At 43.1% G+C, this 27,871-nt stretch overlaps 1 protein-coding gene across 3 annotated transcripts in view; it reads right to left on the reverse strand.

The window, feature by feature from the left end:
- Nucleotides 1–27,871, reverse strand: part of LOC132515877 (carboxyl-terminal PDZ ligand of neuronal nitric oxide synthase protein-like) — a 306,848-nt gene that overhangs the window by 41,991 nt on the left and 236,986 nt on the right. For all 3 annotated transcript variants that reach the window (XM_060142236.1, XM_060142235.1, XM_060142233.1), the window contains exons 5-6: nucleotides 11,756–11,864; nucleotides 1,171–1,312 (exon numbers count right to left, since the gene is read on the reverse strand). In XM_060142236.1, coding sequence (XP_059998219.1) covers nucleotides 1,171–1,312; nucleotides 11,756–11,864 — 251 coding nt within the window. The remainder of the gene's footprint in view (nucleotides 1–1,170; nucleotides 1,313–11,755; nucleotides 11,865–27,871) is intronic.

Genomic DNA, 27,871 nt, shown 5'->3' on the forward strand with positions numbered 1-27,871 from the left:
CCAACTGGTTGTTGTTGGAATAGAAAACCAGTTATCCATATGTATCTATTGGACCTCACCTCTTTAACTAAATTCTTTCATTTCTAATAGCTTTCAGTTTATTTTCATGGGTTTTCCACATAAAAATGTATAAACCATATTAACTTTTTGCCTAATACTCATACTTTTCCCCCCACATTTACTGTTAGATTATAGAGATGATAAAAGACATCTTTGTCTTATTCCTGACTTTTAATGAGACTTGAAGATTGGAGATATTGGAATAATGTCCATGCTGAGGGTTCATAAAACTATAGAATTTAGAAATAGGAAACAAAAAACCTACTTAGATAACTGTAATTATCTTCTTTCTAATTTGTTTTATGAAGTTGCTTTTGTATGGTAATTTTCTTTGGGGTCTGACTTGGTAGCATAAACAGCTCTACCTTTAAAATGTGTTTCTTGATATCCAGTTTAAATTCTTCGTTTGATAGTTTAAATATCTTTAATTTTCCGTTATAAAAGTAACACACATTCCTTAAAGAAAATTTGGAATACAGAGAGAAACGGAGAAAATCAAATGTTTTTTAAGTGAACTGATTGCCTGCACGCACGAACACACACACACACACACACACACACACACACACACACACACACACACACACACACACACACACACACACACACACACACACACACACACACACACACACACACACACACACACACACACACACACACACACACCCCAAGAGGACTCTCAGAGTTAAGGACTTGGTCCTGGTAAGATGGAGGAGGGGAGACAACTGAATTTGAATGCGGAGGAAATTGTTTTCAGAAGAAATTTACTTTTCAGAGTCCAAAAATCTAGCCAGGATAAGCTGATCCTTAGGACTGTTCACTGGGCTGAAATATCCCAAAGAAATCTTTGATTCTCTGACCAATTCTCTCAATCTTTTTGCCTGTCTTCTCCCCACCTCTCCGGAGGAAGTCACCCAGCCGGCGAAATAGCCCCACACTCCGAATCTGTGACCCAGGAGGAAACAGGCTTCTTTTGGGGATTGGCTCAAGATGAAAACCAGACCGCTCCCCACCTGAACATCCCCATTCCTGGGCCACTGTTCACTTCCACTGCCCCACGCTGTGTGTCTACCTGCCTGTTCATCCACATCCACGGCAGTGACCTACCTGGGTCTCCTGAGCTGTTGCTGTTCCTCTCACTCTCCCCGTCTTCTTGGCCGTCGGCATTCTGCTGCGTGTGCTGTAGGCTCAACTTGTGGCAGACCTCGAAGGCCTGCCCCACCGTCCGGACGATTCGCATAGCTTGGCTCTGGGGAGGAGAAAGGAAAGGAGAGAAGGGAGGATGTGGAGACCCTCTATAAGGACACAAGAAGGGCCGAGGTGGGAGAGGATGTGCAACCGGCATGCAGACAGAAACCCATGAAGCCAGCAAAGGAAAGAGATGGAAAACCTAATGTTGTTTGGATGTGCACATACTCACAAAGAAGAATGCAAAGACATTTTCCCTTCCTGAAATACTCCAGAATATAAGAAATTGTCACCACAGTTCTGAAACAATCAGTCAACTGAATGGACAGATAGCAAACATCCCAATTCTGGACTTAGTCCAATTCCAACTCCCAAGTTTGACAAAAGTGGTTGATACGCTTCAGAATTCTTTGCCAACCATTATCAAATGTTCCATGGGTTCATCATACTAACAGTAACTCAGCCATGTTTTTTTTTTTTTTTCTGCTGGAAGCGGTGGGTTTCCCTGGTGTTCCTGCAGACCAAGGGTTGAGAAGCCATGGTCTAAACAGCAGAACCAGCTGAGGCCTGGAGTCCAAGTTCCCTGGAACACGACTGGCAGCCAACGGTATCTAAGGTGAGCTTCCCAGCCTTGCTCTAAAGATGTCTCTCATTGGGTCTATTCTTTGGCTACTTCCTTTCTTTTTTTTTCTTTTCCTTCTTTCTTTTTTCTTGCTATTTAACCTCTTCCTCTAACTGCCCAAGCACTGAGCTTAACCCTAGCTCCCAGTATTACACTACTAGGACAGCAGGAGACAGGACAAAAGAGCCTGCTCCTAGAAGGAGTCTCAAGTGGCCCACATAGGCCATGAGGAAAAACCACATGCAAGGTTTTCAGCGCAGGTCTTCTAACTGGATAACGGATTATAATTTGCCAATCGGTCTGTTTTCACATTCTTTCAAAGACTCACTGAATGACTTCAGTGAGAGCTATGCAGAGTTTAAGAGCTCAGGCTGGGAAAGCTTAGGTCACTGCTCCTCTTACACCAGTGGTCCCCAAACACTCTGCCACCACAGACTGCACTGTATTTAACTGTGGCCGTCACTCTATGCCTTGAGTCTAAGATTAATCACATCTTGGATGATCTGACGTCAGGTCAGTTGTAACTACCTAAGGATACCATCAGTTCACCCCACACATTTAAAAAACCCCAAGGTAACGTCAGCAGTCAAGTAGAGCTTCTCATCAGCAAACCGATGCAACTATAGACAAACGCAGAGTCCAATGTTTTGATAAGCCTGTAAGGCCTTGTGGAGGATAAACGTAGGATTCATTTACACTATTCATAATATTGAAATTAGCTCATATCTCTCCATTACTATCTTCATGAATCCCTAAGGGCCTTGGATCCCATGTACGGAACTACTGCTCTAATTCACTCTCTGCTAGGTGTAAGTCCCCAAGTCGCTACCCTTACTATTGCCTCAAGCCTGGCATTACTTCTGTGTTCTCCCTTTTCATTTCAGGCCGCAGTATTCACGTTAAGATGAAAAGGCATCTTGGTCAATCGTCATCATAGGCCTACTTCAGATCTCAGTCTACTTCTACTCCTCCTGACGTTCCTCGAACCACTTCCTAGAAGTGACCGCCTTAGTGCTCAAACCTCTCTTCGCCCATGATGCGAACTCCAGGGATGTTCTTAACTGATCTCTCACCTGGAACATCCTGACGTGTCTGGATGATGAGAACTTTAAGTGAGGCAGGAAGAGATGAGTAACTTCTGTGGGATCCCCCATCACCCAGTGGTGGATCAGAGCCTCTGTCCTGTACATCCAACCTTAACTTCCTCCTGTTTACCGAAGGTCAGGCTTAGGCCCCTTCTCACACCACAAGTTTGTACTATCTAAGAGATACCTGCTCTGTCTGCACTGGAAGTTGAGGAATAGCAGGCACTGGTCTTAAGCAAGAAGCCCCCACCTTTCTCGCTCCCAAAATATATTTAAAAAGTGTCATTTATGGGCATCCCTGGTGGCGCAGTGGTTGAGAGTCTGCCTGCCGATGCAGGGGACACGGGTTCGTGCCCCGGTCCAGGAAGATCCCACATGCCGCGGAGCGGCTGGGCCCATGAGCCATGGCCGCTGAGCCTGCGCGTCCGGAGGCTGTGCTCCGCAACGGAAGAGGACACAACAGTGAGAGGCCCGCGTACCGCAAAAAAAAAAAAAAAAAAAAAAAAAAAAGTGTCACTTAGAGGGCACAGTCCCTAACCAATCCAGGCCAAGCACATCTTTCACATGTCCTCTGGCAATCAAGCTGTGCTCTGAGAAGAAGGCTGAGCCAGGAAGCTCAACCCTCAGGTGAAAAAGAAGATTCTGTTCCACTCAAAAGTGTTCTTCCCCCAGGCCTCCTTAGATCTGTTGTTACTTATTCTCTTTATGAGAATAAGAGCAGGCTGCCTGTGGTTAATCTTTTACAGCAAAGCTTACTACCAGTTTACCAAACCTTAGAGATGCTATATTCTACCTACCAAATACAGCCAGTGTCCATTACACAGAGCCTTTCCCCTTTCCCTTCTTCTGATTTTCAGAAATTTTGCTCTCTTGCACATCTTTACAAGAGGCAGAAGAGGACAAATTTGGGAGGTCTAGAAATAAAATATGGTAAGTCTAAATGATATGTAGAGATTCCATATTTAATTCCATTACTTCCTTATCTTCCATAAATTAACCCAGATAAATCATACTGCATAAGTATCTGCAAAGGCTGAGTTAGTCTTTTCCCAATTGTATTATTACCAGAGTACAGACCCAGTTTCCCTCTTAAAAATATATACTCACGGGCTTCCCTGGTGGCGCAGTGGTTGAGAGTCTGCCTGCCAATGCAGGGGACACGGGTTCGAGCCCTGGTCTGGGAAGATCCCACATGCCGCGGAGCAACTAAGCCCGTGAGCCACAACTACTGAGCCTGCGCGTCTGGAGCCTGTGCTCCGCAATGGGAGAGGCCGTGACAGTGAGAGGCCCGCGCACCGCGATGAAGAGTGGCCCCTGCTCTCTGCAACTGGAGGAAGCCCTCACACAGAAACGAAGACCCGACACAGCCAAAAGTAAATAAATAAATTTATAAAAAATATATACTCACACAGAAAATTCCAAATTTACTACCACATGTGTTGCTACAAAATCTCAGGTTCTCCTAAGGAGGACATGTTACAAATCCCCCCAACTCTGTAAGTCACAGAGTCACAGAGGTTAGTTACCTCCCTTAACTAACTTTTAATATTAAAAAATGAAAGGGACTCAAGTGTCCCTGAGTCTAAGGAATTAACAGCGGAAAGGACAGGATCTCTAAACTTCTCTTTGGAAGGAAACACTCCGATTGAAGTATGAGGATATAGCTGGTGGGAAATGACTCTTCAGAGGACCTGCATTTCTCATGCATCACACACTCACGGTGGATGATGGGATACACTCAGGACTGAGCATCTGCAGAACCTGGAACCCAGCTCAAATCTCTATGCTGCCACCTTCATCAAGGACAAATGTAAGACACACACGCACCGGTTTCAACCAACTATTTACAAGCCCAAAACGGTCGTAAGGAAGTGGCTGGTCTTAATGCTTAATATTTGTACTCTCCGTGTGTCATTTTCACATTTTAGTACATTTACTAGGACAAGCAATTGACCCTCACCTCTATCTGATTCCCCTGAAAAAGGAGAAAATGCAGACTTAGGGTTCACTGGTCCTGACTTCCCTATGTTAGAAATGACTCCCACCTCCCTGGTCTCCCATTTCCTTCCTAGCCCCCTCTACCAGAGCTGCTCTGCAGAACACCTCTGTAACTTCAATGGAAAAGTGAATCACTGATGTTAATAGCCTCTCCTCCGCCACGCAGAGGAATAAATATATGGCTAACATATATGAGAGCACCTCCCACAGTGCTTGGCCTGTACCAAGTGCTCAAGAAATGTTTTATTCTGAATATGGAATTCACTGCACCAAAGGGGAATTAAGACATAAAACAAACAGTAGTTCAGGAAAGGCTAGGCTTACTTTATCAATAATAGAAACATGAAGACATGAAGGGAGCTGTCTCTTATGTAGGTATGTTAGCATCAAAAGGGCTAAAGCCATCAGCTCTCTGTCCCCATAGCAACAGAGAGGAACTGGGCCAAATCTTCTTTGGTCTGAGCTGGTATAAAGGTTTCTGCTGTGAGGAAACTGTTGAGTAAGAGTTCTAGATTGGCACATTCAGTGCTAAGTGATTTCATTTTGATTTATGCTTCACTCCTGTTTAATGTGAAGGCTGTATTTCCATTCACAGTAAAAGGACACAGTAGCATGTTTTATGAAGAGCTCTCCGCACTTGAAAACAATCAAGCTAGCCTATCTGCTTTACAGAATGATTATATACATGTAAAAGAACAGCCCCTCCCCCTCACCAGTCCAGCAGTTAGAAGGGGCTGGGTGGCTCCTAATTCTCTCACAAATGGCTATGTGAATTCAGAGGGCCCTTGACCTTTTAGGCTCCCCTTCCCTGACCAGTAAAAAGTCTACTTTTAGAAGATGCTGTATAAGGACCTCGTTGGGGAATATTACTTGAAGGTGGCTAGGAGGGCCAGCCTGCACCTGGCAGGGGCTGTCCCTCCCCTCACTGGTGCCATCTTCTCCCTGCATGGTCATGCTGGCCCCTGCCTGCCAGGCCTACCCCACGTGGTAACTGGGCCTTCCGGCCTTCTAAGCAAGAAGGCTGCACCTCGGAATGCAGGAATCACACATGCTGGAACTTATTTTAATAAACCATAACTAACTCAAGAGGGAGAAGCTTTAAGAAGAATCCATTCCATCGGGCCCCACGGGTCATCACGAAGCAGGTGCTCATACCTCCTGACCTTTGCAAATCAAACTGGGGCTTTAAAGTTGTGAAGATAGCCAGGTACGAAGCAGAGCAAATAATTAGCATGTTGGGAAGGCAGCCTTTTCCAGCTCCGGGATATGGGCATTCTCTGGAATTTACTAGGTTTTTTATTTTTATTATCTATCTATCTATCTATCTATCTATCTATTTACTTATTTATGGCTGCATTGGGTCTTCGTTGCTGCGTGCGGGCTTTCTCCAGTTGCGGCGAGCAGGGGAGTCATCAGATAAGTAAGGAAAGTGAATAGAAGAAGCTCAAAATGCAAGGTGTACATGATGATGAAGGTGATGATGACAATGACCGAGAATGAAGAGAAGACTGGGGGCACACTTCTTACAAGTAAGTACCTTTCTTAGTCCACTTAGCCTTCCTTAGTGTAAACTTAGCTTTCTACTCCAGTGTACATCCCCCTCCTCCGCCACCCTGTATCTCCTGGGAACTTGAGATTTATCTGCCAAGTGCTTCTGAATTCTAAGGAACTGCAGCCCAGTAAGTCAGTTCTAGGACAACTCACAGGTTTGTAATTCTTTTCATCTACCACAGCAAGAAAGCACAGTGCCCCTCTCTTGACCTTAACCAGCACAGAATCTCAACAAAAATAGAGCTGAAGGTCACGTTTCTTGAATGTGTTTTTTGAACCTTAGTAAAAGATTTAAGCTTATATCTACCAAATGATCTCAATCTATAGACTCTGCAATGCTGAAGCAGGAAAATCTATCTGGAATTCTACATAGAGGAAGATCCAACAAACTAAGCCTCTGAAATGGGAGATGGACTAGGTTTCTGTCTAACAGGTTCTTTAATGGCCTTGATCATAGAACTTGATCAAGGCAATGCCTTGGACACTAGAATACTGCTACTATGGGGCAAGTTTAGTTTCAAAGTGGGTATGACTTTCAACATTGACAGGAGATAGTGGACCTCACAGTTTCCAATGAACTGCTGGGTTTTCCCTTGTACTCTTGCTAGTTCATGAACCACAGTACCATAGAGAAAAGAAGGTCAAGTTATAACCTTAATACTGTCAGTAACCAGCTAGGTGACCATGGGCAAGTTAATTCACTTTTCCAGGTACTGATTTCCTCTCCATTAACAGAGAGGTTTGGACTAGATCAGTTCTGAGACTTAGGATTTCTGTATTTTTGACTTCCCCACCCAACCCCACCTCAACATTTAAGATACAAAAAAAAGAGGTTGCTTCCCTAAATTTAGGACCTATCTCTCCTCCATTTCTTGAGCTTGGCCAGGAAAGTGACTTATTCTTTAGCACATGACTGACATCATCATTCAAAATCCATTGCAAACTCTTAAGGGCAGCTAAACTTCTCCACTGTGGCCCCTAATCGGATGGTGACAGCATTATGGAGGAAATGATTTCTCCTAACCCAAACCAACTGAGCTGTGATTGCAGGCAGAACAATTTCATGAAGATAATGGGGGAGATTCCTGTGGCTCCTGTTAATCACCAACGCTTCATGCACTGATGCGCTAATAAGTACAGTCACACTTAATCAGGGCAGACAGCCACATCCTCCTGGGGCTGGGAGAAAATGACAGGAGCGGGACAGCTACTCCACTGGAGAGGTCAAGAGACCACACAGAGCCTTCACAGGAGTCAAAAGGCCTTGCAAACGAATACTGTCATTATATCCCCTAAGGAGGAGAAACAGGAAAGCCGTGTTATTAGGAAATGTCTCCAATGCTCTGGGCAAGGAAAAGACCCTCTCCTACCCTTCCTTTCTGGCACTAGTCTGAATAGTGCTGGGATCTCCCCACCACAACCCTGGTGATCCTTCCCAGTCAGACAAAACTTGTTTCCTGAAGACCATCTCACTCCACATACAAAACAACAGCATCCCCGAGATGCCTTTCATCTTATTTGGTGGCTGGAGAAACTCAAATCCAGAGAGGCTCATGTATCTCTAATGAACTTTGTGTAACAGAGTTAAGTGGCCAAAGCTCTGGACTAGGAAGCAGGAAGCTAGGTTTTTATCTCAGTGGCAATGTTGACTCACTGTGCAACCAATGGTAACTTTCATCCCTGGGTCCTTTCTTTCTCCCACTGTAAAACAGAATCAATATTGACCAAACAAAGATACTAAGAGAAAAAAAGGAAAATCTATGTCAAAGAGACTTGGGCCGTTCAGAGTTAAGGAGCTCTTCATAGCCCAGTAACAATTACAGTAGAATCCGGTTACAAGTAGGTCTTGGAGAACAAAGCGACTCCTCAGTTATGCAACTTCCTGATGAAGATAATATAATGCAGTGGTTAAAAAGATGAGCTCCAGAGTCAGACTTTCTGGGTTCATTTCTGACTCCACCACTCATTATGAATTATGTCCCTTAAGTCTCCATTTTCCCATCCATAAGATGAAGAGCATGACAGTACCTACACCTCACAGGGCTGCTGAGGGAATGAAGTAAGATAATTCATATAAAGAGTCTAGAACAGTCACGAGCCCATAGCAAGTAACCAAAACGGATTGGATATCATTTGACTTAATATAAGGCTAAAACTTGGAAAATCTAGACTAACAGATGAATAGCTGGTAGTATGTTATCTTCCTGCAATATTCTGCTATCTAACTTCTGATGAAAGCCCAACTGAAAAAAAATCAGCTCAAGATTAAAGTTCCCAAGATGAGAACCACATCGGCTATATAGGTAACTAAAGGAAGATCCAGAGGTATAGCATAACAACGGTGCTGGGAGCGAGCTACAGGGAGGTCCTCTACCAGGCAAGCTGAGACACCTGACCCATGTTCTCTCCCAACAGAAGAGACAATCCTGTTCCCCATGGTGAACTGTAAGGTAAGGATGACCCACATGAGAAGCCTGTCATGGGAAATGTGCCATGAGTACCCACTCGGGACATGATGTGACGTGAACAGCAATAACCAAGCCTTGACCTGTCAAGGAGCTCATACAAGGTTTTTCTACACTATAATCAACACGAGGGCTCTGGAGGACACCCAGGTCCGCTGGCTTCCAGTCAAGAGACCACCATACTGACCTCCAGCAACCCAGAAACATCCCTGCAAGACACTTAAACTCAGAGTATTTAGCGCTTTCCCCCTCACCTCTTAAGTATTCGTATCATGTGCCAATTAAAACTCCTTCCCAAGCTAACTATTACCTCTCCAAACCAGAAGGGCTTTATAAGAAAGGAAATCACCAGATCTGGAGACGAACCAGGATAAGCGTGTAAAACCTTGCAGACGTGTTCCCCACCCCTCCCCAACTGTGCTTCCTTTGCTGAACGATTAATTCACTTCTCTTTCCTGGCTTGGCAACTAGCCCTTCCACCTATAGTTCAGCGGCAATGGGGCTCACATCCCAGGCTGTCTGGAAACAATTCCTTCAGCTGCATGGCTACAGGCCAGCAAAGGGCCTGAGAACCAGTTACAGTCTCAGTAGGTGAGGGTAAAGGGATATAGAAAATAAAAGAACCAGAGATCAGGATTAGCTCTGAGAGCTATGAAACATGGAAAACACTGATATGATAGGGAACCAGATGACTACTCCTTTGTCACTGGGTAATAAGAACTTAATTCTGTCCTTCGCTTCAAGATCAAAGTTCCAACGGGCATTGTTCTTAGACTCAGGTTTTGGTGGAAGAACTGGACGACCCCACTGAGTTTGCATTGCTACACTAGATTGGATGGCAAAGCAAATATAACCATCTCCTTTACCTAGGTTTCCTGCTCAAAATCCTTTCGTTCTGCATGTCTCCCTGATTCTAGCCAATGCCTATTCATGGGACCTTGGGCAAGTCACTTAATCTCTCTGAGCCTCAACTTAACTTTACTTATCTGTAAAATTGGGCATGAAAATTACCTGTCTTAACTTCTTCATGTAGGTTTTTGCAAGGATCAAGTAAGATTAAATATTAAAGCACTTTGTAAATTAAAATGTGCCATTTGTAACTTTAATAAATTGCAAGGTCCACAGGGTCCAGTCTCTGGACAAAACTAAAGTCAGATGTAAAGCAGAACACTCAAAATGAATTAAAGGGAATCCTAGTCTTCAGTTGTATTTGTCAAAGACCATTACAGACAATCCAATTCATAAGTCTCAGGAACGCTTTGTATTTCCTTTCCTCTCCTCCCTAGACCCACTACACCTCAAAGCCACAGAAGTGTTTTTCACTCTTCCAAGCCCTGAATTCTCATCTCCAGCCCCTCTGGTTTTTCTTTCTCTCCCTCTCCTTCCTACTCTTTCTATCAGTTCTTTAATATGCAGCTCAACTTCACCCCACTTTCACTTTTTTCCTCTCAACTGTACTATTATCTAAAAGTGAAATCAGGCAACTTGCCCCTTTTTCCTTCTACCTTTCCAGTTCTAGCTCTTTCCATCCAATTCCATGATTTGCATTAAAAAGCTTGGGAATAGGTGGGTAAGGGCACAAATCTCCTTAGAGGAAGAGGCTAAATCAGCAAAGTATAATTCTCTTAATGGAGCTAGGGTGGGGAACAGGACATATATAATAGTAAATCTTGACCGTGTCACGTTTTTATTCTTATTATCCCCACTTGGCAAGGTACGTACAAATCTATTAAAGATGTCTTACGGCATAAGATGCATTAAGATATCACATAGCATCAAAGAAGGGACAAGCAGGAGAGAATTTGGGAGGAGTCCTCATAGAAAGCCAGGGTTAGTGGTTTATGTCTAGAATGGTTGGGACCTTACCATTGCACACCTGTAAGGGACCTTTCAGACACAAACAGTGTTTTCCAAAGTCACCTCTATAGTAAAGTAGTTCCCAGGATATTAACACTTATACACGGAAAAAATATGATCCCATGGCCAATTCAGTTTGAGAAATGCTGCGTTAAAGGGATTTCTCTGACTTTAGGACTTCCCAGCACATTTAAATTGAATAATTTTAACATGAAACATTTCGGATGGTAAATGTTTTACAGGATACATTTTAAGAAATGCTGGTTTTGACTCTCCTCCTCATTTTATAGACAAGGAAACTGAGACCCATGGGCGGATACTGACCCTCATAACATCATTCAGAGTTCCGGGGGAGAAGAGGGGCTAGAGCCCACGTCTCCAAACCCCAGTTTTGTGTGTTAGACTTCTGGAGGAATGATAGAGAGGAAGCATGCCTCTACAGAATTGCAAAAGTTGCATTTACTCAAGCATCAAGGTTACTATACATCAAGGATGGTTACAAAATAATCATCCAGGACAACCAAGATCACAAAATCTAACTAGATCCCACATGTCATGGTTGTAGGCCACTGAACAGTATACAGAATTATGATGAAGGGTCACCTTAGCTAGAGGCAATCTTCTTTTCTACCGCACATCAAGGTGAGCACCACTCCTGGAGCTGTCTGCCTGCTCCTGTTGCAGAGCCCTTAACCAACGGCCAAGATCTCTCCAGTTGTTCGCATAAAACTAAGTACAAAGTTCAAATGAAACTAAAAGAGAATTGCGTTATATAGAAGCAATGACAGACTAGTGAGAGAGTTCCCCTATATCTTGCACTAAAATAGCCACCTCCAAATCTTGCCTCTCTATCAACAGGGAGATGGGTCAACGTTAGGGGCACTCTGGTTCCATCAGAGGAAAATAAGAGATGACAGCCCGTTTACCTTCTTCTTGGATTTAAAGACGTTACACCTGAAGATATTGCTGGCACCATCTCGAGCGATATAGCTGAAGATCTTCAAGTCTTGGGAGTCGTGAGAGACGTAGAAGATCCTACAGGAAGAACAACAGAAAAATGCAGTGAAAATGGCATTAGGTTCAAATCTCCAATGAGGAAACCTCTGCTTAAGGACACTCTACGGACAGAGCTCACTCAAGCCAAGTCCTTAGAGAAAGCTTTCTTCCTATGAAAGCCACAATGCAGGAGACACTTTCCATGGGCTCCACAAACACTGACATTCCAGTGAGTGACCTCCAGATGTGAAAGGGTGGACACAGGTAGGACATGGACCCCACGCTATCACTAGTAAATCTGTCCTGGCAACTTGTACGTTAGAAGGAAAAAATCATTCCCATCCTTATCAGAGCGATATATCTGCATCTAAGCCAGGGAAACGTGGGGAAGTTTCCTAATACCTGTTCACAGTTACCTCCGAATGAGGAGACTTAGGGAACCAGCAATGCTAACCACATTGGGAGACACTCTGTTTCGTTATTGTAGGTCCCTCAGTGATAGTGACTTCACTTTCTGTCCCACTCCATCAAGTCCACGGCTTCCATATATTCATTCCATCAGTCACCCAATCCCCCTGAGTGCACACCACGGGCCAGGCACTATCCCAGCAGCCAGAGGAACAAAGCAACAGAACCTATAAAGCCCCTGAACTCATGGAGCTCACGTTCAGGAGACATCAATAAACAAACAGAAAATGAGTGCCATGAAGAAAAAAATAAGGGACAGAACATGACAGAGCTGCTATATTAGACAGGGTGCTTAGCAGGAAGGCCTCAAAGAGAGGCAAAGACCTAATGATGGGAGGGTGCCTGTCACTGGACTACGAGGGCAAAAGCAGTGCAGAAAGTGGGAACAGCAAGTTTCAAAGCCAGGTGGTGTTTATAAGGTGCTCGAAGCATTCAAGGAATGGCCAGAAGGTCAGCGTGGCTCAAGTCAAGGGAGTGTGGTCAGTGACAGGGTCAGAGAAGCAATCAAAGGCCACAACACAGGAGACCTTGAAGGTCAGGGGTTGTACTCCAAGCAAGACAAGAAGCCATTAGAGGCTTCTGAGCAGAGGATTGACTTCCTGATGCTTTAGACGAAAGAATTCCTCTGCCTGCTGTGGGTGGGCGGTGGGGGTAGAGGCAGAGGAAAGGCCAGGAAAAGGGAAAAATTATAAGCAAGGCCCTAATGGCTGACTCTTAGGTGGCCCCAGGACAGGGTACCACCAGAACCACCAAGTCTGAGTGCTGTCAACATGGGGCAGGGGAGGGGAGTATCAGGGATACATCAGAGGAACTGATTTGAGCACTGAGGAGAGTGTTGCTCTTGATAAACACCCCGGGGACACATCATTTCCCCCCAGAATCTTTTCCTTAATGAAAACACAACTTTTCCATCCCAGGATTTCACAGACCTGGTATGTCTGAGTCAGTCTTTCTGTGCAGCACAGAGAGAACAGGATTTAGAGTCATATCCACAACTGTGCCCCTTACCATAAGGTAAGCCAGGGGACCCTCAGAGGCTCAGTTTTCTTATCTGTAAAATGGGACTTTTAATAGTAACACCTTGCAGTGTTACTGGGAAGATGAAATGAGTAAAGTGCTTTTTACTTCTCCTTACCGATATCGCCTCTAAGTAGCCTTTTTACTGAGATTCTTACCAAGGACCCTAAGAAGTCTGAGAGGGACTTTCAAAACAGAAGTGATACAGAGAGGAGGACAATCCCCAGAAGAAATCCAAGTTCACCTTGGGGACCAAAGCTTCTCTGCTGAACTCTGCTAAAAGTCATTTCATTTCATCTCACATGTCCACCAACTCTGAACGACGCTGAAATAGAGGTTATTGTGTTTGTTTAACGTGGCTTCTAAGAAAGCTAATCTAACATTATCGGGCCCGCACCACAGAGTACCCGATCCTTCTAATGATGCCAAAGTGTCCTCCTAACATGGAAGGGACAAGCTAACAACTGCACCTCAGCATCTCCTGCCTGAGCTCCAGGCCCACCCAGCCCGTCTTTCTGGACACACACTCCTGATCTTCTCTCAAGCTTCAAATTCATCACATTCCCCAACTAAATTAATCATCTCCCCTGTAATTCTCAGGCAAACATGGCCTTCCTTCTACCAAGCCCTCTCTCGATGATGGGCGCCATGTCCACTCAAGCCAGAAACCTGGGCAACACCTCTGACTCCTTCCTCCCTTGTTCTCCAATATCGGTCACTCATGATCAAGTTCTCTGCAGCCCACCTCCTTGACAAGGCTCTGAAATATACTTTTTCCTTCAGTTCCACAGTACTGCCTTAGTCCACAGGTCCTACTGTTCACCTGGAATTTTGCAACTCACCTAGTGTCTCTCTGCTTCCCACCTCACCTACTGCCAAGCCACTCTCTATATTGCTAGCAACGTAGTATTTTTGAAAACACAAACTACATCCTAGTATTTCCTTCTAAAAACCATTCAAAGGTTTCCTACTGCCCTCAGACCAAGTCCAAACTCCTCAGCATGGAGTATCTATGTTTCTCTCTCTCCAGGAGCCTGACCTACAGAGCCCTTCAGAACCAGGTGCATACATCTGCCTGCCTTTGCAACTGCTGTGACACCTCCGGCATCCTTGAAGACTTGATTCAGAGAAGCGTTCCCTGCCCACCCTGCCCCCAAGTCTGAGTTGCTGAATGCCCCTGGGTTCACCTTTACCATAACACGTTACCTCACACTATGATTTTTATATTTGTTTTTATTTTTTTGGAATTTAACTTTATTTTTTTATACAGCAGGTTCTTATTAGTTATCTATTTTATACATATTACTGTATATATGTCAATCCCAATCTCCCAATTCATCCCACCACCACCCCCCTCCCCTTTCCCACGCTGGTATCCATACATGTGTTCTCTACATCTGTGTCTCTATTTCTGCCTTGCAAACCGGTTCATCTGTACCATTTTTCTAGATTCCACATATATGTGTTAATATACGATATTTGTTTTCCTCTTTCTGACTTACTTCACTCTGTATGATAGTCTCTAGGTCCATCCACGTCTCTACAAATGACCCAATTTCATTCCTTTTTATGGCTGAGTAATATTCCATTCTATATATGTACCAAATCTTCTTTATCCATTCATCTGTCTAGGGGCATTTAGGTTGCTTCCATGACCTGGCTATTGTAGATAGTGCTGCAATGAACACTGGGGTGCGTGTGTCTTTTTGAATTATGGTTTTCTCTGGGTATATGCCCAGTAGTGGGATTGCTGGGTCATATGGTAATTCTATTTTTAGTTTTTTAAGAAACCTCCATACTGCCCTCCATAGTGGCTGGATCAATTTACATTCCCACCAACAGTGCAAGAGGGTTCCCTTTTCTCCACACCCTCTCCAGCATTTGTTGTTTGTAGATTTTCTGATGATGCCCATTCTAACTGGTGTGAGGCGATTCCTCATTGTAGTTTTGATTTGCATTTCTCTAATAATTAGTGATGCTAAGCAGGTTTTCATGTGCCTCTTGGCCATCTGTATGTCTTCTTTGGAGAGATGTCTATCTAGGTTTTCTGCCCATTTTTGGACAGGGTTCTTTGATTTTTTAATATTGAGCTACATGAGCTGTTTATTATATTTTGGAGATTAATCCTTTGTCCTTTGATTCATTTGCAAATATTTTCTCCCATTCTGAGGGTTGCCTTTTTGTCTTGTTTATAGTTTCCTTTGCTGTGCAAAAGCTTTTAAGTTTCATTAGGTCCCATTTGTTTATTTTTGTTTTTATTTCCATTACTCTAAGAGATGGGTCAAAAAAGATCTTGCTGTGATTTATGTCACAGAGTGTTCTTCCTGTTTTCCTCTAAGAGTTTTATAGTGTCCGGTCTTACATTTAGGTCTTCAATCCATTTTGAGTTTATTTTTGTGTATGGTGTTAGGGAATATTCTAATTTCATTCTTTTAAATTTAGCTGTCCAGAGTTCCCAGCACCACTTACTGAAGAGACTGTCTTTTCTCCACTGTATATATCCTTGCCTCCTTTGTCATACATTAGCTGACCATAGTTGCATGGGTTTATCTCTGGGCTTTCTATCCTGTTCCATTGATGTATATATTTCTGTTTTTGAGCCAGCAACATACTGTCTTGATTACTGTAGCTTTGTATTATAGTCTGAAGTCCGGGAGCCTGATTCCTCCAGCTCCATTTTTCTTTTTCAAGATTGCTTTGACTATTCGGGGTCTTTTGTGTTTCCATACAAATTGTGAAATTTTTGGTTCTAGTTCTGTGAAAAATGCCATTGGTAGTTTGATAGGGATTGCATTGAGTCTGTAGACTGCTTTGGGTAGTACAGTCATTTTCACAATATTAATTCATCCAATCCAAGAACATGGTATATCTCTCCATCTCTTTGTATCATCTTTGATTTCTTTCATCAGTGTCTTATAGATTTCTAAGTACAGGTCTTTTACCTCCTTAGGTAGGTTTATTCCTAGGTATTTTACTCTTTTTGTTGCAATGGTGAATGGGATTATTTCCTTAATTTCTCTTTCTGATCTTTTGCTGTCAGTGTATAGGAATGCAAGAGATTTCTGTGCATTAATTTTGTATTCTGCAACTTTACCAAATTCATTGATTAGTTCTAGTAGTTTTCTGGTGGCATCTTTAGGATTATCTATGTATAGTATCATGTCATCTGCAAAAAGTGACCGTTTTAATTCTTCTTTTCCAATTTGTATTCCTTTTATTTCTTTTTCTTCTCTGACTGCCGTGGCTAGGACTTCCAAAACTATGTTAAATAATAGTGGCAAGAGTGGACACTCTTCTCTTGTTCTTGATCTTAGAGGAAATGCTTTTAGTTTTTCACCATGCAGAATGATGTTTGCTGTGGGTTTGTCATATATAGCCTTTATGATGTTGAGGTAGCTTCCCTCTATGCTCACTTTCTGGAGATTTTTTTTTTATCATAAATGGGTGGAGAATTTTTTCAAAAGCTTTTTCTGTATCTATTGGGATGATCATATGGTTTTTATTTTTCAATTTGTTAATATGGGGTATCACATTGATTGATTTGCATATAGTGAAGAATCCTTGTATCCCTGGGATAAATCCCACTTAATCATGGTGCATGACCCTTTTAATGTGTTGTTGGATTCTGTTTGCTAGTATTTTGTTGAGGATTTTTGCATCTATATTCATCAGTGATATTGGTCTGTAATTTTCTTTTTTGTAGTATCTTTGTCTGGTTTTGGTATCAGGGTAATGGTGGCATCGGAGAATGAGTTTGGGAGTGTCCCTTCCTCTGCAATGTTTTGGAAGAGTTTGAGAAGGATGGGTGTTAGCTCTTCTCTAAACGTTTGAAAGAATTCACCTGTGAAGCCATCTGGTCCTGGACTTTTGTTTGTTGGAAGATTTTTAATCATGCTTTCAACTTCATTACTTGTGATTGGTCTCTTCATGTTTTCTGTTTCTTCCTGGTTCAGTCTTGGAAGGTTATACCTTTTCAAGAATTTGTCCATTTCTTCCAGGTTGTCCATGTTAGTGGCACAGAGCTGCTTGTAGTAGTCTCTAATGATGCTTTCTATTTCTGCAGTGTCCATTGTAACTTCTCCTTTTTCATTTATTATTTTATTGATTTGAGTCCTCTCCCTCTTTTTCTTGATGAGTCTGGCTAAAGGCTTATGAATTTTATATTCTCAAAGAACCAGCTTTTAGTTTTATTGATCTTTGCTACTGTTTTCTTTGTTTCTATTTCATTTATTTCTGCTCTGATCTTTATGAATTCTTTCCTTCTACTAACTTTAGGTTTTGTTTGTTCTCGTTTCTCTAGTTCCTTTAGGTGTAAGGTTAGATTGTTTACTTTAGATTTTTCTTGCTTTTTGAGGTAGGATTGTATTGCTATAAACTTCCCTCTTAGAACTGCTTTTACTGCATCCCATAGGTTTTGGATCATCATGTTTTCATTATCAATTGTGTCTAGGTATTTTTTGATTTCCTCTTTGATTTCTTCAGTGATCTCTTGGTTATTTAGTAACATATTGTGTAGCCTCCATGTATTTGTGTTTTCTATGTTTTTTTCCCTGTAATTGATTTCTAATCTCATAGTGTTGTGGTTAGAAAAGATGCTTGATGTGATTTCAATTTTCTTAAATTTACTGAGGCTTGATTTGTGACCCAAGAAGTGATCTATCCTGGATAATGTTCCATGTACACTTGAGAAGAAAGTGTAATCTGCTGTTTTCGGATGGAATGTCCTATAAATATCAACTAAATCCATCTGGTCTATTGTGTCTTTTTTTTTTTTTGGCGGTACGCAGGTCTCTCACTGTTGTGGCCTCTCCCATTGCGGAGCACAGGCTCTGGACATGCAGGCTCAGCGGCCATGGCTCACGGGCCCAGCCGCTCCGTGGCATGTGGGATCTTCCCAGACCGGGGCACGAACCCGTGTCCCCTGCATTGGCAGGCGGACTCTGAACCACTGCACCACCAGGGAAGCCCCTATTGTGTCATTTGAAGCTTGTGTTTCCTTATTAATTTTCTGTCTGGATGATCTGTCCATTGGTGTAAGTGAAGTGTTAAAGTCCCCCACTGTAGGAGGGCTTCCCTGGTGGCGCAGTGGTTGCCCATAATGTTCTCTTAGCTTTTGCTTATCTGTAAAGCTTTTGATTTCTCCGTCAAATCTGAATGAGATCCTTGCTGGGTAGAGTAATCTTGGTTGTAGGTAGTAATCTTGGTTGTAGAGTAATCTTGGTTGTAGGTTCTTCCCTCTCATCACTTTAAATATATTGTGTCACTCCTTTCTGGCTTGTAGAGTTTCTGATGAGAAATCAGCTGTTAACCTTATGGGAGTTCCCTTAAGGGAACTTTTAATAATTGCTTTTAATAATTTTTCTTTGTCCTTAATTTTTGTCAGTTTGATTACTATATGTCTTGGCATGTTTCTCCTTGTGTTTCTCCTTGTGTTTATTCTGTCTGGGACTCTCTGCGCTTCCTGGACTTGGGTGGCTACTTCCTTTCCCTTGTTAGGGAAGTTTTCGACTATAATCTCTTCAAATATTTTCTCGGGTCCTTTCTCTCTCTCTTCTCCTTCTGGGAACCCTATAATGCGAAAGTTGGTGTGTTTTATTTTGTCCCAGAGGTCTCTTAGGCTGTCTTCATTTCTTTTCATTCTTTTTCCTTTATTCTGTTCCATGGCAGTGAATTCCACCATTCTGTCTTCCAGGTCACTTCTCCGTTCTTCTGCCTCAGTTATGCTGTTATTGATCCCTTCTAGTGTATTTTTCATTTCGGTTATTGTACTGTTCACCTCTGTTTGTTTGTTCTTTAATTCTTTTAGGTGTTTGTCCTTTAGTTCTTCTAGGTCTTTGTTAAACATTTCTTGCATCTTCTCGATCCTTGCCTCCATTCTTTTTCCGAGGTCCTTGATCATCTTCACTATCATTATTCTGAATTCTTTTTCTAGAAGGTTGCCTATCTCTACTTCATTTAGTTGTTTATCTGGGGTTTTATCTTGTTCCTTCATCTGGTACATAGCCCTCTGCCTTTTCATCTTGTCTATCTTTCTGTGAATGTGGTATTTGTTCCACAGGCTGCAGGGCTGTAGTTCTTCTTGCTTCTGCTGTCTGCCCTCTGGTGGATGAGGCTATCTAAGAGGCTTGTGCAAGCTTCCTGATGGGAGGGACTGGTGTTGGGTAGAGCTGGCTGTTGCTCTGGTGGGCAGAGCTCAGTAAAACTTTAATCCGCTTGTCTGCTGATGTGTGGGACTGAGTTCCCTCCCTGTTGATTTTTTGGCCTGAGGTGACCCAGCACTGGAGGCTACAGGCTCTTTGGTGGGGTTAATGGTGGACTCTGGGAGGGCTCACACTAAGGAGTGCTTCCCAGAACTTCTGCTGCCAGTGTCCTTGTCCCCACGGTGAGCCACAGCCACCTCCTGCCTCTGCAGGAGACCCTCCACCACTAGCAGGTATGTCTGGTTCAGTCTCCTATGGGGTCACGGCTCCTTCCCCCTGGGTCCTGATGCACACACTACTTTATGTGTGCCCTCCAAGAGTGGAGTCTCTGTTTCCCCCAGTCCTGTCGAAGTCCTGCAATCAAATTCTGCTAGCCTTCAAAGTATGTTTCTCTGGGAATTCCTCCTCCCGTTGCCAGACCCCCAGGTTGCGAAGCCTGACATGGGTCTCAGAACCTTCACTCCAGTGGGTGGACTTCTGTGTTATAAGTGTTCTCCAGCTTGTGAGTCACCCACCCAGCGGTTATGGGATTTGATTTTATTGTGGTTGCGCCCCTCCTACCGTCTCATTGCAGCTTCTCCTTTGTCTTTGGATGTGGGGTATCTTTTTTAGTGACTTCCAGTGTCTGTCTGTTGATGACCGTTCAGCAGTTAGTTGTGATCCTGGTGCTCTCGCAAGAGGGAGTGAGCGCACGCCCTTCTACTCCGCCATCTTGAACCAATACTCACTATGATGTTTATACTGAAGTTTCTTGAAGCAACAACGGCCACATCTTGGTATTCCAGTGCCAGCCCTGCAATTGGCACATAGGAGGTTCCTGATGCATGCTTAGGAGGGAGGGAGGAGTCCTTGCTGTCCTTAATAAGCACCCATAATGTGCTCTGCCTGGCTATTCATTTTCCCCACCCCCAGACAGAAGTGAGGTCCTATTAGTTCAGATGCATCACACATAAAACTCCTTTGATTTTTGAGTTTTTCATTTATTATTAGGTAATACCCTAAGGACTGAGAACTAGATTTAAAACCGATGGAGCAGATATGAAGGCAGACTGGCATGCCAACAAGACACAGAGACATGGAAGGCACTCAGGGATGGCAGCAAGCTAGGGTTAACTTTACCTTGGTAGACAAAGCACCTTTTCGGCAAATATGATGATAACCTGGGCATGGATGCAGCCACTCTCTTTGGACTGGAGCTCTTTGGAGACTGCTCTGTTATGTCTGAGTTCAGAAACTTAATGTGTAAGTTATTAAAAGTCAATAATCTCTAGCTAACTATAAAGTCAACAAGTTAGAGCTTAGAAAAGTATCCGCCAACACAATCAAGAAGCAGGAAGTTTTTCCATGTGACCTCATTCACCCACAAATTAATAAATCAACAAATTAAGGCCTCACGTCCAAAATTCTAGATCTAGAACTATATTCCAAGAACCCTTACTTCTTCATACCTTGGTTTTAAGAACTGTGATTGTGTGTGTGTTGGGGGTGGGGGAGGGGAGAAAGACTAATATGAGGACTCAAGAGAATAAGAAAAGATTTCCCTTTTCCCCTCCTTAATCTTTATCCTTAAGTCTAGTACAGTTCTGATCCCACTTCCAAAAAGTATCTCAATTTTCATAACTTTCAGTATAATTATAGCGTAGGATACCAAAGTAGTTCATATAGTGTTAATAATGATTACTAAGATCTTATTAGATTTATTCCCACTTCAAATTTCTTAAAATTTCTTGGTTTTATCTCAAAATATGCATAGAATTATAATTTTTACTCACTGATGGAACTCTTATGCATTCAAGCCATAGCAATAAACTTTTCTATACACTGTTATGTCCATAAACGTAACATAAATTACTGAAATATAAACAATATCTTGGAGAAACTGGATTTGGGTTTTATAGTTATGCTGGAATTCAAGTTGACAGATTGATAAAGAACCACTAGACCCACCACCAGCACCCCGCTTCTCACTTCCTTGACTATTAATCTATAGGTCAATGTGTTTCTTTTAGGAGCACAGAAAAAAAGAAATGGAATGTAGAGTAGAAAGAGACCTGTGTAGCCCTCAGATCTGTCCAACCCAGCATCCCTGTCATTCAGCATTTGTCAGTGATGAGCAGTTCACTCCAGTTAGAGTAGCCATTCCTCCTTTCGGAGAGCTTCTCATTACTTGGAAATTTCCCCTTACATTGATTAGAAATCTACCAACAGCAAGGCAGTGGAAGGAAATGGTTGAAAACACTGGCCCTGGTGTGGGACAGATCTGGAGGCCCAGGCTCTGCTAATTACTAGCTGTTAGATGCTGGGCATTATCTTGATTTACTCATGGCTCTTCACCTGTGAAATGGGGCTAACAATAGTACTGTACCTCACTCATGAGGTTTAAAGAATGAATGTATGCAGAAGGATCAGCTTATAACAAATGGTTAATAAATGGTAACTGCTATTAGTACTGCCACACTACTGCCCTAGTTCTATCCTTTGGGGCCTCAGAGAACAAGGCTAATCCTTCTACATGGCAACCCTTTGAAAACCACCACATTTATATTTACTCCTCTCATTCTTTAAAGTGACACACTTCCTCTTCCTTCAAGAGTTCCTCAACCAGCCCATTTTCTAGATCTTTTATTACTCTGGCAGGTTTGTACTGTGGAAAGAGTATGGGCTTTGGGTTGAGAGAGATCTAGGTTCAAGTCTTAGCTTTGCCACTTCCTAGCTGTTAGCCTTATGCAAACTACTCAGTTGACATGACCCTTTCTTTCCTGATCTGAAAATAGGTAGATTAATGATCTCTTCATAGTATTTAAGTATTAAAACACTCCCCTCCAGTATTTAACACAACGCCCAACATATGGTGAGTTGCTTGCTCAGTAAATACGATCTCCATCTTCCTTGTTAACCTTTTCTGTACATACCCCAATTTACCAATGACTCTTAAAACACAGTTCACAGAACTGAATGCATATTCCTAAAGGGATGAGAACATGACAGAGTGAATTTGGATATTTTCTATGCCCTAGAACTGAATTTTTAGCAAAGCATCTCTGATCATATTTTTTTCTTCAGTTACAGCATCTCACTGCTCATTCACACTGTGGTCAACTCAAACAGTCAAATCTAATTTGCACAACTGCTCTTAAGGCAGATTTCCTAAGCATACTTGGTAACTGGTTTTTAGCACTGTCTCCTAGGGCTCACTATTTCCGTTTCCAAGCTCTCACAGATCATCTGCTTAATGATCTCTTATAGAATTTTGCCCAGGGGCAATGACAAGTTCACTAGTCTGTAATTCCTAGACCCAGAGTTTTCCCCTTTCTAAAAAGTGAAATGTCTTTTTCTTGTAATCTTCTCATATCTCATCCATTCCCCATGATTTTGCAAAGATGATCAAATATCATTTTGCAATCACATTCTTTAGGACTCCAGGTCCTAAGTGACCAAGGCCTGGACATATTTAAAGGAGTGAAGGACGCCTGCCTTTTTCCTCATGGTTTTCAAACTTCTATTTTTCAAATCACCTATGTTCTAGTGTTTCTAGTTTGAAGATCCGACAGGTTCTCTGCTTGAAGTTAAAAGAAAAAAAAGGAGACACATGGTTAGAACAATGGGACTTCACAATATCTCTTTGTCATGTGCTACTCTCTTTTCTTTTATACTTTTCTTCTCTCATCGTCAGTCTTTTCCATGAACCCAATGCATTCAGGGTTTCAGTTCCTCTGCACTTATACTTGATTTTAAGCTCTGCTTTCCAAGCTGTGTACTTCTCAAAAGACATTTTATGAAAATGTAGGCAGCCATGTGATTTTTCTTCACAGTCTCACCTTTTTGGACCCAATTAGAATAAACTATGTTGTACTTCTGTCTTCAAGTTCTCATCTCTTATTTCCTGAGACAACAACCTTACTCTGTCACCATCCCTCTCTCTGGATGTTATACACTCGAAAATGCCACGGCCATGTCCCCCCAGCAACTAGTATCCTGCCCCTACTGCCCCTTATCTCCATGGGGACTGCTGGCTGACCTTGGAACCCACTGGCTACAGAGAATGTGAAGGGTCTTGAGTCACCTGCAAGGTTTCCTGAGTCTACATCCATGCTCCCCTATCCAAGACCCACAGACACAGAGCTCCACAGAAAAGTCTCCATGCTGTCTTCTGCTCAAAACCTGCTGGGTCTCACCTAGCCAGTTAGGTGAGCTGGGTCTCACCAGCTCACCTAACCTGCTGGGTCTCACCAAGATGCACAGACACAGAGCTCCACAGAAAAGTCTCCATGCTGTCTTCTGCTCGAAACCTGCTGGGTCTCACCTAGCCAGCTGGGACCCGCCACGGCAGAAAGCACAGAACCTCAGGACAGAGGATCTAGACCTGCCATGGGGCCCCAGGCAAACTCTTTTCCTTCTCTCAGCCTTCTTTCCTAATCCTTAAAGTAAGGGTAATAGAAACATCTTTCAGAGCAGTTTTAAAGTTCTGGGATGGGCAAATATTGAAAGTGGATGAGATAGCAGATGGACAAATATTCTATAACCCATTGTACAAATACTTTAAAACTGTGGAAATAACTCTAGAAATGGCAAATGGAAGAACAAAGAGATATCATCCCTGTTCCCCCAACATCACCATCTCTCTGGGGGTTCTCCAGTTTGAATGTGAAGAAGAGATTTTTCTCTGAAGGCCCTGGAAGGCACGGGCATCCCTAACCCACAAGGACACATGGAAATGAACCAAGATAAGCTACCAAGTAACTTGCAGATGGTAAAGACAAAACCCAGTGGGATCTTAAGGGAAAACCTCTGGGAGAAGAAGAAGCATGATGTGAAAAATGCAGAAGACAGAAAGCAGAACCAACCTGCTGCTCGAGACCAGCTGAGCGTGGCACAGCCATGAAGTCATGGTCCTGCGAAAACCCAGCATGACTTCTGCCCACGGCAGCAGTGATTCCCCAAGCAGCCCAGACTGTGTGATTTTTGTGGGTCCCCCCAAAGGAATGTGTTATCTTCAGAGGGCCTAGGGAAGATATTAGGAAAGGTGGTGGGTGGAGGGAGGCCCCCAATGCTTTGCTAATAGAACCACACCAAAATCTACAGCAATGAGCACCCCGCCCCCCCGACCCTTACCCCCAGCCCCTGCACGCTCCCTGAACACTGGTGTGTCTTCTCTTCCCACCCAGTCCTGGAGCATTCACACAGTTCCACATTTCTATCCCTGGTCATCATTCTTTTCCCCATGTCTCTTATTTTAATCTAATCTTTAGACCAAATTTTCCTTCATCTTGATCATTTCTTCCTAGTACTGCTTTGGTCTGATTATCTTTCTCTCCTACTGTATTTTCAGGGCCCTTTATCACTTTGACTGGTTTTCTTTAATTAGAAGTTACATCAGTTTTCATCTTCTTCATCCCTCAATTTAGCCATTTTCAGGGCTGCTATCTGGCATAAAGGAATGGTGATCAACTCCTGAAATGGTGCCACAGTCCCTCATGGAACGTGGTCTCCGTACGTCACAGCTGTCTGAAGTGTAGGAATACATTGTCCAAGATCTGCTGGCAGCCATAGCTGGGCCGTATTTCAGACCTGCCTCACCACAGTGTGATCTGGAAAGAAGTCTGGGATTTTAGGGCTAGGAGAGACCTCATGAGACAGTCAAGCCCATCTACACAACCGCAGGCAGAGAAATCCGAGTATCATAGCTGATTTCTAAGGTTTCTTCAAGGCGTAACATTATAAAAATGTCTAAATTATTATGACAACTATCTACTGTGTACCTGAAATAAGAAGTAAACAATCAACTGAATTTTAAAATCTAGTGAGAGTCAGACAAATACACATTTATCTTTTGAAAGTCCAGTTAAGTCACCCTCATGGCCTGTCTCAGTAGTTAATTCATGTTTGAATTTCACAGCTGTTAAGAAGTGCTTTCTTATATCCCACAAAATCTTCCCTGGTTTACTTGAATCAACCACAAACCACCAAAGAGCACTTTCTAAATACCAAGCACTGTGATAAGTAAACTTCCTCTTGTTCACTACTTGACAAACAGGCAAAAAACAGGCCAGTGTCCCTCACAAAACCCCAACAATCCTTTCACATACTTCAAGGCTTTAACTTCTCTGCAACACTGGTAATTTCTCCAAAATAACTCACCTGCTGTTGGCTTTCAAAAACCAAATCTTTACACAGGCTGCCAATTCTTTCTCCTCTGCTTCTGTGTTATCTGGGTTCACACATTTGGTGTGTTCATGTTTTCTGGGGTCAGCCAACCTTCCTACACTTCTGAGGATCCTCAGGCTTCCTGAAGACTCTTGCTCAGAGACACAGCTTTCCTCCTGAGCCAGAGAGCGGAGAGAATACCAGCACACCACAAATAGAAGGGTGCTGCTTTGACTGGTGTGTGCTGGGGGAGCCTCGCTTAGAAAGCTGCATCTTCCTCTCCTTTCTCCATGAACAATTTGTCTTCTTGCTTTCACGACAGGGAAACCTTCCCTTCTTTAAGTGGTATGTGGAGAAAGGGGTCAGGCATAAGTCTCCCCAATGCAAAATAAATCATAATCAGAAGTTCACACCCTTCCTGATCCACTGCCCTGTATCCCTTGAGATCCCTGTGGTTTTGTGGAATAAAAGAACTGACAGAACAGAGCCACAAAAGCCTCAGCTGAGATGGCAGCTCTTCTACTTTCTCAAAGCTCTGAGCTTTAGTTTTCTCAACCTCAAAAAGGCACGAGAAGCCTCACAGGATTGTTATGCGAATCAAATGAAATGATTTCTACATAGTACGTGGCACATAGTAGGTGCTCAAAAAACTCTTTACTGAACTGAAGTGAGCAAGAATATTTGCTGATCTCTTGTGTCCCTCTCATGTGCCAGGCACTGCTCAAGTCACACGACACATAAAAACTTGTTTAATCCTCACAACCTTATGAGGTGGGTACTACTACTATCCCCATTTTATAGATGAGGAAACTGAGAGGGGTTAGTCAACATTCTCAAGGTCACACAGCTAGTAGGTATCTGTATTAGTTTCCCAGGGCTGCTGTAACAAATTATCACAAAGTGATAATTTAAAACAACAGAAATTTAACCTCTCAGAGTTCCAGAAGCCAGAAATCAAGATATTGGCAAGGTTAGTTCCTTTGAGAGGCTCTGAGGGAGAATCCAGTCCACGTGTCTCTCCTGGCGTCTGGTGGTTGCCGGCAATCCTTGGCATGCTTTGGCTTTTAGTTGCATCACTCCAATCTGCTGTCTCCATCTTCACCCAGCCTTCTTCCTTGTGTCTCCCCTCCATGTTTCTGTCTCCAAATTTCCCTCTTCTTATAAGAACACCAATCATTAGACTTCGGGCTCACTCTAATCAATTATGACCTCATCATAACTCAATTACATCAGCAAAGTCCTTTTGCCAAATAAAGTCACATTCATAGGTATCAGGGGTTAGGGCTTCAGCATATCTTTTTGAGGGACACAGTTTGGCCCACTGCAGTCTCTGAGACAGAATCTGAACCCTGGCCATCTTAACCAAGTCCTTCACATCTGCATTATCTGCTTAGCTGATTAATAACTGTCAAAAATCATTCAAATATTAGATTGTTATTATTACTATTGTTATCTCTAAATCTAGCTAGAAGTCAGTGCTATGGTACATTTATGCCACCTAGGAACCCTGAATTTCCTTATTCCAGGTATTTTTCCAAGCCCTGGATGCCTTTATAGACTCTCTACGGCCAAAACAAATTCATTCTCACGTGGGTGAGATTTTCACTGGACACTTGAGTGAGTGGTGCTTGATGGCTTTGCTCTCCCCGACGGCCCACCTTCCATCTGAGTTTCTTCAAACAAACCTACCCAGGAATATGATAAATGTCATAAGGACATCTTAGTCTTTCCAAAGACTAAGTGACCCTCAGGCCACTTGCTCAACACATGGGGAGCCTTGTGTGCCACGACAGGAAATGAAGAGAGGGCATCCAGCCCCTCCCTCCCCGGGGCCTGGAGCATGCCTGACTGGGCCTGGCTGGCATGGCCACGTACTCTTCTTTCCTAGTAGTTTTCTTTCTCTGATTGCTCTGACCTGCTTGCCTGATGCTACATCAGAGGAGGTCTGAATCACAGCTCACCTGAAGGCACTTCCTCCCAGGACCTGAGGTTAAGAGAACAAGCCAGGGAGCTCAGTGCAGGTGTTTACTCCAGGTGTCAACAATGCTAATTCTCATATATGCCCCCAGGACAACGGCTGAACAATTCTGATTTATCCTAGGACAACTCCCTCTCTATCATAATCGAGTTTTTTCTTTTTTTAAAAACTATAAAGGACCATGTACCTTTACTTCTAGGCCACTAACGTATCTTAGAAAAAAATGATAAAATGAACTG

Source organism: Lagenorhynchus albirostris, chromosome 2, assembly GCF_949774975.1.
Source record: "Lagenorhynchus albirostris chromosome 2, mLagAlb1.1, whole genome shotgun sequence".
Lineage (NCBI taxonomy): Eukaryota > Metazoa > Chordata > Mammalia > Artiodactyla > Delphinidae > Lagenorhynchus > Lagenorhynchus albirostris.